The sequence below is a fragment of the Portunus trituberculatus genome, chromosome 44 (assembly GCF_017591435.1).
Source record: "Portunus trituberculatus isolate SZX2019 chromosome 44, ASM1759143v1, whole genome shotgun sequence".
Classification (NCBI taxonomy): domain Eukaryota; kingdom Metazoa; phylum Arthropoda; class Malacostraca; order Decapoda; family Portunidae; genus Portunus; species Portunus trituberculatus.
In genome coordinates this window covers 2,961,702-2,973,053 of record NC_059298.1, presented here as the reverse complement: position 1 = coordinate 2,973,053, position 11,352 = coordinate 2,961,702, and the positions used below count along the sequence as shown (strand labels likewise).

General features: G+C 39.3%; 1 protein-coding gene across 1 annotated transcript in view; it reads left to right on the top strand.

The window, feature by feature from the left end:
- LOC123518706 (unconventional myosin-IXb-like) overlaps positions 1 to 11,352 on the top strand; it is a 104,239-nt gene that overhangs the window by 87,397 nt on the left and 5,490 nt on the right. Inside the window, 7 exon segments of the mRNA XM_045279704.1 lie at positions 626 to 797; positions 1,938 to 2,110; positions 3,773 to 3,932; positions 4,161 to 4,251; positions 7,905 to 8,058; positions 8,440 to 8,550; positions 11,228 to 11,349. Coding sequence (XP_045135639.1) covers positions 626 to 797; positions 1,938 to 2,110; positions 3,773 to 3,932; positions 4,161 to 4,251; positions 7,905 to 8,058; positions 8,440 to 8,550; positions 11,228 to 11,349 — 983 coding nt within the window.

Sequence of the window (11,352 nt, the reverse complement as noted above, 5' to 3'; positions counted from 1 at the left end):
CCAAGTACCCCAGTTTGGGGGAACTCCCAGCATTACCTTTCTGTGTCAGGGGGAAGACAGAATCAGCTCTCTCTCTCATGTTAGATATATGACTTCTGTAACATCAGGTAATAACTCTCAATAATATTGGTTTGTCAGATGTAGACCTAATGAAAATTAGTTCTTAGATTTACTTTTCTTATCTTACATGTTTCTAGACTAATTCATTGTTGCTGATGTTAGATTTCATTTCAATTAATAAAGTGATATAATAGCAATCTTTCCATTGTCTAGGAAGCATTTCTTTCTGTTCACCAAGGAAGAACGGTGTCATAGAGATCTCACTCGTATTAAAAATGGGGCCTGAGAGAGGTCATGTCTTAGGTTAGAGGTGAAAGAGTGAGAGGTACCCATCATCACCACACAATAACCCTGTGCCATTGCTGCTTCCCTTACACTCTCTCTCTCTCATTTGTTCATTTATTCCTAGGATGCATGTTCCCTCACCCACCTCATTAAAAGGAGATAGTATCGTTTTAGACATATACATGGACATGTTCATATAAATAAAGTGTTACAGAGAGGGAGAAAATGATTGCTGCAGTTTAGAGGTTTGTAAGTTCTAAAACCACTCTATAATTTTCAGACTAACGTGGGTCCAATCCTGTTGTCGGTGAACCCTTACCATGAGGTGGGAAATGCCCTCACCCTCACCTCCACCAGGGCAGCCGTCCAGAGTCCCCACCTCCTACGGGTCGTCCACGAGGCAGTCCGTCAGCAGAGCGAGACAGGCTACCCACAGGCTATCATCCTCTCAGGTAAGATTTCCAGCTTAGGCCATGGTTTCCCCCATATTTTGCTTGACTGCACTATGAGTTACAATACTTCCTTCTATTAGTTCTTACTAGCTACAAAAGCAAATCACCTACCTACTTCTTTGTTCTGTGATGTTTACAAATAAATTTGTAGCATGAACATTCATTTAAGGTTAATTATACTTCAAGTTGCTGCTCATGGTGACTATTATGGCTTATTTTATAGTCTTATGTACCTTAAAAGCTTACCAGGAAATTATTTTTTTCATTCCTTCTCTAGTTTCTTTTGATAATTTTCTTAGTATGTGTTTCAATACATAAGCTGTATACATCAGTATACAATGTGAATGCAATAGGGCAGGTCACTGGGTCGATAGAACAACTGTGCAACTGCCAGCTGGGTAAAAAAAACCTGATAGCCATTTAGTTAGACATTTGATCGGCAGTCAGTAACAGTTGACAACTGGCAGTAGCAAATAGCATGCTATGCTTCATATTCAATCTGCCCCATCACCTATTGACACTACTCAGAACTCGAATCATGGCGGAATTCTTAATCTCACAAGAAAAGATGAACTTTGCTCATGATTTATGTACACTAGGGGTAAAACAAGAGGAAATTTCATTTATTAGAAATGACCTGTGCATTATTAAATAATAATTAATAGCCAATAATGTTCATAGGATCATCCCTATATGCCATGACTTTTGTATGAAAAAAAAAAAAAAAAAAAAAAAAAAAAAAAAACAGCCCAAAAACTGCCAACTTGTGACTATTATTTTTTCCCAACTCTGAGAAGAAAGAACCAGTCCAATTATGTAGGTAAATTGTGGGCCTGTCTGCCTCAAGTTTTGCATTGGTAGTTTGGTGGAATGTTGTTTTGCTTGAGTATATGTATGCATAGTATGCATTTTTGTTTATCTGTTTATTTGTAATGTAGAGAGTGAGTGTGAGCTTATGTAGGACTGAGGTTTTGAGTGGGAACACTATAATAGTGTGGTACCACTGGTTGTGTGGGCACAAGCCATTGCAAATTCTGTGTATCAGAAAAGAGCTTAAGCCAGTTTGGGCATATACCAGGGTGTGTGTAACCTGGGATATGAGCATTCTTCATTCATATAGTAAATTCTCTTATTCTACAGGTGCATCTGGCTCAGGGAAGACCTACACGTCAATGTTGTTGCTCCGTCAGCTGTTTGACGTGGCAGGGGGTGGGCCAGAGACAGATGCTTTCAAGCACTTAGCAGCTGCCTTCACTGTGCTTCGGTCACTCGGCTCTGCTAAGACCACATCCAACTCAGAATCTAGTCGTATTGTAAGTATAGAGAAACCTCTAAAGAGCACGGTCAGTGTATCCTGACCTTGCAACATATCCTTGAAATCTGTATGCATTCACTCTGCATTCACTTTACAGTTGACTTTATTTTCAGACATATGTTAACCCATCTTTTACAATTGGAATACCACACAGAATGTCCTCATTTAATGACTGCTCAGAAATATGACCACTTTAATTTGTTGTTTAGAAAGAATAGTAAAAATAATATAATGCAGTGCTATGTATTGTACGCTGTACAGAAACCTGGTAGCAGCCTCTCAGCCAGTCCAGACTGTTATCCATTACCTCACTTCTCCTATACCCTGACTTAAGATGATTATCATTATTTACAGTCAGCATCGATATTATTATTATTATCATTATCAGTTTATGTTGTTGACATAGTTTTAATTGTGGCCAAAGTCAATTCTAATACCTTTAGTAAGAAGCAGTTGGGGAGGAGGGCGTGGGAAGGGTTCATTTATGACAATTTCACTTACTGACAAGGTGTCATGGACGTTCGGTCATTAAGTGAGGGTAGTCTATATTCTTATAAGGATACATGTTCTACCACACTGCAAACACAAATAAATCACTGATCTCTATGAAAAAAAAAAAAAAAAAAATATATATATATATATATATATATATATATATATATATATATATATATATATATATATATATATATATATATATATATATATATATATATATATATATATATTATATTTTATATTACCTTCAACACAAATTTCATTACATATCCTCACAAATCATTGATAGGAATTAATAGATTTTACATGGTGCCTTTTAGTTGTGAGCCTAAATGAGTTTTCCTTATCTACAAAATATTTACATGATTATGGGTTATGGGATGAAATTTAACTAGGATTGCCACTTCCATCTTAAAAATATTTGGAACATAGTAGGTAAAGTTGGAAGTTGGAACTGTGATGGTAAGTTATAAATAGCACTTTAAGATTAAGTTTTCATGATTACAGTAGACCCCCCTAAGTCGGACCTAAATAAGCCAGATATTGGATAAGTTGGACACTTTCAGAGTAAATCTAAGCATGAAAGAAAATAACAGAAAATGCTGACTATACAAAAGGTATCATGTAATGTGGCACTGGTAGGTAAGGAAAGGAAGATAAGAAATGAGTACTGTTGCCAGACATTGATTGTCATTGGTACGTACATATGAACAGTACAAATAAACATTTTCTCAGTGTTTACAATACCAGGAATTTTGTGATCCTCAAAGTTTGGCATTATACTTAAGGAACAAAGGAAGTGCTGAAACTTGACATGGAAATGTAGACTGACAGCCATTGGTGGTGGAAGTTAAAGAAGAGATGATACATTGCTTATTTTACACACATCACAGGAGAACTCTTAACAAACATGTTTTTGTGAACTAGTTATATATTTTATGCAATATTTGGTAATGATTTTGAATTAATCAATTCTTCATTAGCTTGACTATTCATACATCTAAATATGAAACAAAAGTCATTCTGTATTGGTTCTAAACAGAATGCAATATCCCATTCTTCAATATGGAATGTTTCTGTATTTCAAGGAACGGGTAATCACCCCAAATCTAACCTTTTAAGTATGAAAAATGCTAATTAATTTACATACTCTCTCTATCAGGGTCATTTCATCGAGGTGCAGGTAACAGATGGAGCACTCTACAGAACTAAGATCCACTGTTACTTCTTAGATCAAACAAGGGTGGTTAGGCCACTTCCTGATGAAAAAAACTATCACATATTTTATCAGATGCTGGCAGGACTCACACAGGAGGAGAGAGGTGAGAAAGCATGTTTCACATTGTTAAAACTGTTTTCATTGACTAGTAATTAATTTCCATTGGATTTAAAAGACAATTTAAAGCATGACACTTCTTTACATCATTGTACCATTATATAAATTATAAAAATGAAAATCCTGCATAGTAGTATGGAATGGCATGAAGTGATGAGCTTGATCAAGTAAGTTCATCTAAGAGAGTGATAAAAGGGTTTCCCTCTTCCCCTAGCCAAACTTCATCTGGAGGGTCACAGTGTTAGAACACTGCGGTACCTGAGTGAAGGTGATGTGAGACAAGATGAGGCTGAGGATGCTCGCAGGTGGGTGAACACACTGTCATACACATTAAAGTATATGCCATATTGCATACACATGAAGGCAAAAACATGAGCACATGCATGCACACAGCTACAGCATACACACACTGGCCAAGTCAGTTTGATATTAGAGTGAAAAAATCTCTAAAGGGGTTGAAATTGCACACCATATTACCAAAGTAGCCCAATGTAGTAGCACACACCAATACCAATGCTGATCAGTTGCCCTGGGAACCTCAGTGAGGAAAATTGTACACTCTGATGGCTCTTAAGTGTTTCCTAGTCTTGACCACCAGTGCCCCTTTGTCTAATATATCCACTGTTGTTATTATTGGCTATAGAAAGGATTTATCACAAGAAATTACTCCTCTTTGAAAAAAATAACTGGACAGTTAAACAAATAGCCAAACAAGTTGGGCATGCTATAGTGTATGGCACTGGGATGCCAGATTTAACAAGGATGGGTGCTACCACTCCTATTCAGTAACAAAGGACTAGCATGAAACCTAATACTGGATAGACAAAGAGCTCACTTTCATGAGGCCTGACACACACACACACACACACACACCTACCTCTGGCTTCACAAGCCAGAGGACCGGGGTACGATTCCCCGGCCGGGTGGAGATATTTGGGTGTGTCTCCTTTCACATGTAGCCCCTGTTCACCTAGTAGTGAGTAGGTACGGGATGTAAATCGAGGAGTTGTGACCTTGTTGTCCCGGTGTGTGGTGTGTGCCTGGTCTCAGGCCTATCCGAAGATCAGAAATAATGAGCTCTGAGCTCGTTCCATAGGGTAACGTCTGGCTGTCTCGTCAGAGACTGCAGCAGATCAAACAGTGAAACACACACACACTCACATTAGATTGGGAGGAGATATTACAAATCAGAGAAGTGCAAAAAAAAAAAAAGAGATTTTTATGAAATATTATAAAGAAGGAGTTATGAAATTTGTACCAAAGTATAAACCAAGAGAGGAAGGAAGAAAGGATTGGTTTAATGCAACTTGTGTTAAGGCTAAAGAAAAGAGAGATGATGCTTGGAAAAGATGGAAAAAAGACAGGAATATACTAAATAAGGAGAATTATAGAGTGGCGAGAAATGAGTATGTGAGGGTAAGGAGGGAGGAAGAAAGAAAATTTGAAAAAGATATTGTAGACAAGAGTAAGGAACATCCAAAATTGTTTTACAGGTTCATAAATGGTAAACTTAAAAAGAGAGAGTCCATTGAAAGATTAAAAGGAGAGCAAGGGATAGTAGATGACCCTAAGAATATAGCGGAATTGCTAAATAATAGGTTTCAACAAGTATTTACTAAAGAAACAATGTTTGTAAAGCCTCAGAATGTAGAAGGAAATGTGCACATGGATGACATTAAGATACCTAAAAGGAGTTATATAAAATGTTGGAGGAACTTAAAGATGATAAAGCGATGGGACCAGATGAAGTTTCAGGAAAATTATTGAAGGAATGTAGAGAAGAATTGATTGATCCATTATATGATATTATAAGGTGCTCATTAGAAACAGGGAAGTACCAGTAGAGTGGAAAAGAGCTGAAGTGGTGCCCATTTATAAGGGAGGCAGTAAGGAAGAGCCTCTTAACTATAGACCTGTGTCTCTAACAAGTGTGGTCGGTAAGATTTGTGAGAGGGTGATAAAGAAATATTGGATACGGTTCCTGGAGGATCATAAGTTATTATCGGATCATCAATTTGGCTTTAGGAAAGGGAGGTCATGTGTAACAAATCTACTGAGCTTTTATTCAAGAGTGGTTGACAAAATACAAGAGAGAGAGGGATGGATGGACTGTGTATATTTGGATTTGAAAAAAGCTTTTGACAAGGTACCTCACATGAGACTGCTATGGAAATTAGAGATTTATGGAGGACTGAAGGGAAAAGTGTTAAAGTGGATGGAAAACTATTTGAGATGGAGGGAGATGAGATGTAAAGTCGGACTGGTTGGTGGTGGAGAGTGGAGTCCCACAAGGTTCAGTGCTGGCACCAATGCTTTTCCTTGTCTATATTAATGATATGCCAGAGGGAGTAAACAGTTATATTAATTTGTTTGCGGATGATGCAAAGTTGTGTAGGTGTGTGAAGAGTGAAGAAGATTGAAATTTTACAGGCAGATCTGGATAAGATTTGGGAGTGGAGCAAGAGGTGGGAGATGGAATTTAATCTGAGCAAAAGTCATGTGATGGAGATGGGGAAGAGTGGAAGACGGCCAAGAGGGTCATATAAGATGGGTGAAGAAGTAGTGTTGAAAAAGGTGGAAAAGGAAAAGGATTTGGGAGTGATAATACAAGACCATGGGCAGTTTGAGGCTCATATTGACAAGATGTTTGGAGAAACATATAATTTGATTAGAAATATTGGATTAGCCTTTCATTATATGGATAAAGATATGATGAAGAAATTAATTAGTACGGTAATTAGACCAAGATTGGAATATGCTGGAGTGGTTTGGTCCCCTTATAAAAAGAAGCATATAAGGAAGTTGGAGAGATTGCAGAGAATGGCAACAAAAATGGTTCCGGAATTGGCAGAAATGACCTATGAGGAGAGATTAAAAGAAATGAATTTGCTTACCTTGGAACAAAGAAGAGAAAGAGGAGATTTAATACAGGTTTATAAACTGTTGAGCGGTTTGGATGAAGTGGATAATGAGCAAATGATGTTGAGAGAGGAAAATTTAAATAGAACTACGAGATCGCATAGTAAAAAGATAGCCAAGGGAATATGCTTGAGGGATGTGAAGAAATATAGTTTCCCACAGAGATGTGTGGAGGTATGGAATAGTTTGAGTGAGGAGGTGGTGTCAGCGAGGAGTGTGCATAGTTTTAAAGAAAAGTTGGATGTGTGTAGATATGGAGACGGGGCCACACGAGTATGATACCCAGGCCCTGTAAAATTACAACTAGGTGAATACACACACACACACACACACACACACACACACACACACACACACACACACACACACACACACACACACACACACACACACACACACACACACACACACACACACACACACACACAGTATACTATAGAGAAACCTCTAAAGTAGTGTTTAGCACGCTCGGCTTACAATCAAGAGGGCTGGGTTCGAGTCCTGGGAAGAGGTGAGGAAAATGGGCAAGCCTCTTAATACGTGGCCCCTGTTCACCTAGCAGTAAATAGGTACAGGATGTAACTCGAGGGATTGTGGCCTCGCTTTCCCGGTGTGTGTTTTGTGTGATGTGGTCTCGGTCCTGCCTGAAGATTGGTCTATGAGCTCTGAGCTCGCTCCGTAATGGTGAAGACTGGCTGGGTGACCAGCACACACATACACACACACACACACACACACACACACACACACACACACACACACACACACACACACACACACACACACACACACACACACATTAAATAATCAATCTACAACAATATATGGATGAAGATAAGTATTAAAAAAATTGCAGTATAAAAATAAGATTTTCATGGTCTTGACTCGACACTGAACTATGTAGCCCAATGAAATTACTTCCAGTGACGTAAATTATACTTTTGCACATGTAATTCTATTCTATTGCATTAATTGACATGACAGGTAAATGTTTTCTACACAAAATTATCTTTCTCATTTCTTCAATTGCCTTTGACAGGTTTGAGGCATGGAAAGCATGTCTTGGGGTGCTAGGGATTCCATTCCTAGATGTGGTAAGGGTTCTGGCTGCTGTTCTTCTCCTTGGCAATGTTACCTTCATAGAGGGACAGGGACTTGAGGTTGATATCCAGGGAGGAAGCCATGAACTCAAGGTACTGAACTTTCTCAGCATGTAAAAAAGTTGTCTCCCATTCTTGGTACACTATGCCTTGCTGCAAATTTCAGAATTTTAGAAAAGAAATATAAGCAAACTGTTTTTTACACAGATTACTAAATATAAAGAACTTAAATATGTATAATGAATATTGGTATGATACATTATTTGAGCTTGTGTCATTGCTTTGTCACTGGGTCACTATGAACATTGGTTGTTGGTTAATTCTGGCTCAAGCTCAATTAGTAACTAGTGATGTGTAACCATAAATGTGTTCCACGATTAAATGATGTTTGCATGGATATAAGAAAATCCACAGGATCCATATGAAATACAGATATGAATCCATCCACAAACTCAGGCCATTGCTTTTTTTCAGAGTGTGGCAGCCCTGCTTGGAGTATCATCAGCTGCACTATATCGAGGCCTCACTACACGCACCCACAATGTTCGTGGGCAGCTTGTCAAGTCCATGTGTGATGCCAACATGGTAAGTAATGAATTACTTTACTTTATAATAAAGAAATCTAGATAAATAGACTGATTGATGTTGATATCCAGTAATACAGCACAAAGAACAAGAAGTTTAATCTTATAATGTTTCCTTTACAAAGCTGAAGTTTTCTTTGCACACCTAAAGTAGTGAAAGTATGACAGTATCTCAAATACATAGTCAAGATTGCTGTGATGCACTTAAGGCATCTAAGAATGTGCACATACTAAAAGAAAAAAAGTACAGTAAGCCCCTGCACTTGGCAAATTAATTAGTCTGGCAAAACTACCGCCAAATGCGAATTTTGCCAAGCACGAGTTCTTTACACCATATAAATAGCCTAAAAGGTGCCTCAATCAGTCTTTGATCATTGACAAAGTCTCTCTTTTGACCCCTAAAATTCCATCTTTTGAGCTGAAATAAAATCTTTTTGCCTTCACACATTAGAAAACATGTACAAAAAACCAGAAAACAGTAAATAAAGCTAATAAGACGTGATATAAAGGCTAACTCCCATTTTTTCCAATCGTTTCCCTCGCCCACTTTCGTCCTTACCGCCACCACCATTATCCTTACCCCCACCAGTACCAACTGTTGCACTTGTAGAAGCCATGTTGGCGGTAGATCGCTAGAATTCGTTCCCAAGCTAGCAGAACAGAGGGTAACAAACAAAATGGCCGAAGGGAACTCTCACACTGCATTCTGATAAGTTTAGAGAGAGGTCTGACATCACCGGAAGCTCCTTGGTCCGCTGTGTGGCCGCCAAGTTTGAATTCAAATCGCCAAGCATGCACTTGGTGATCCATGGCCACCCTAGGCGAACAGGGGCTACACATTAAGAGGCTTGCCCATTTGCCTCGCCGCGCCGGGATTCAAACCCGGCCCTCTCGCTTGAGTCGAGTGTGCTAACCACTACACTATGCGGTGTGCATGCGTGCATGTGTGTGGTCGGTCTATGAGCTCAGAGCTTATAGACCGACCTTTTGGTAGGACTGAGACCACATCAACACATAACACACACCGGGAAAGCGAGGCCACAACCCCTCGAGTTACATCCCATACCTACTTACTGCCAGGTGAACAAGGGCCACACATTTAAGAGGCTTGCTCATTTGCCTCTCCGCTTACCGGGACTCGAACCCGGCCCTCTCAATTGTGAGTCGAGCATGCTAACCACTACACTACGCGGTAGTGTGTGTGTGCGTGCGTGCCAGAGAGAGAGAGAGAGAGAGAGAGAGAGAGAGAGAGAGAGAGAGAGAGAGAGAGAGAGAGAGAGAGAGAGAGAGAGAGAGAGGCGGATCCATGGGCCTGCGCACGCGCGCACACAGACATATGATATGCCAGTAGGAATTGACAGTTACATGAACATGTTTGCGGACGATACTAAAATTATGAGGAGAGTAAGGAATGTGGAAGATTGTAACAAGTTACAGGAAGATTTTGATAAAATATATGAGTGGAGTAAGGAGTGGCAGATGGAATTGAATATAGACAAGACCCATGTTATGAAAATGGGAAGAAGTAGATACAGACCAAATTGGGATTACAGGCTGGGTGATGAGAAAATTAAAGAGACCAATGAGGAGAAAGACTTAGGAGTAACCGTGCAAAACACTTTGTCACCGGAGAAACACATTACCAAGATTTTTTGGAAAACATATAACATGCTTCAAAATATTGGCCTTGCGTTCCACTACCTAGATGAAGGAATGATGAAGAAGATATTATGTACCTTAATAAGACCCCAGTTAGAATATGCAGCTTGTGTCTGGTCACTGCATATGAAGAAAAATGTGAAGAAGGTAGAAAGGGTACAGAGGCTGGCAACAAGGATGGTACCAGGACTCAGGGAGTTAGACTATGAGGAAAGACTGAGGAAGCTGGGGCTGACCACATTAGAAGAGAGAAGAACAAGAGGAGACATGATAACTATGTATAAATTGGTGAACAAGATTGACATACTGGACAGAGTTGATAAAGGTGACCACAAGTAATCATCTCCGAGGACATGGAAAAAAGCTAATAAAAGACATCTGTCTAAATGACGTGAGAAAATACAGTTTCCCGCATCGTAGCATTGGAATAAACTGAGCAGTGATGTCGTTGACGCGGTGTGTGTCAATCAGATGAAAGAGAGATATGACAGGAATGGACAAGGAGACAGGACACAGAGAGCTTAGCTCGGGTCCTGTAATACACAAATAGGTAAATACACACACACACACACACACACACACACACACACACACACACACACACACACACACACACACACACACACACACACACACACACACTCATTACTTTTAATATACTTTTAATATAAACAATGTTAGCCATAAAATAGCACAAAATTTCACAATGCTTGTATTGCTGATGAATTGTATATGGAGGCTAGCATTGGAGGCTAGCATAAGACTAACCTGAAGTGAGTAAGTAGTGAGGTTAGCAAGAAGGCTGTATGAATCACGGAACAAGCTCACGAATGACAAGTTAAATCATATGTGAAAAATTTGAATGAAGATCAAGTTTGTTCTATTAGCAAGGTGTATGAATGGCAGAATTCCAGTGTGTCAATTATTCCATATTTCTCCCTAATAGATTCAGATTCAACATACATTGCCTCTAGATTTACTACCTTTAAGTTGATTTTTTTTCCATTATCTCATAACAGTCAAATATGACGCGGGATGCACTGGCCAAGGCACTTTACTGTCGCACGGTTGCCACCATTGTCAGGCGAGCCAACTCCCTCAAGCGGCTAGGCTCTACCTCAGGCACTCTTTCTTCAGATAGGTA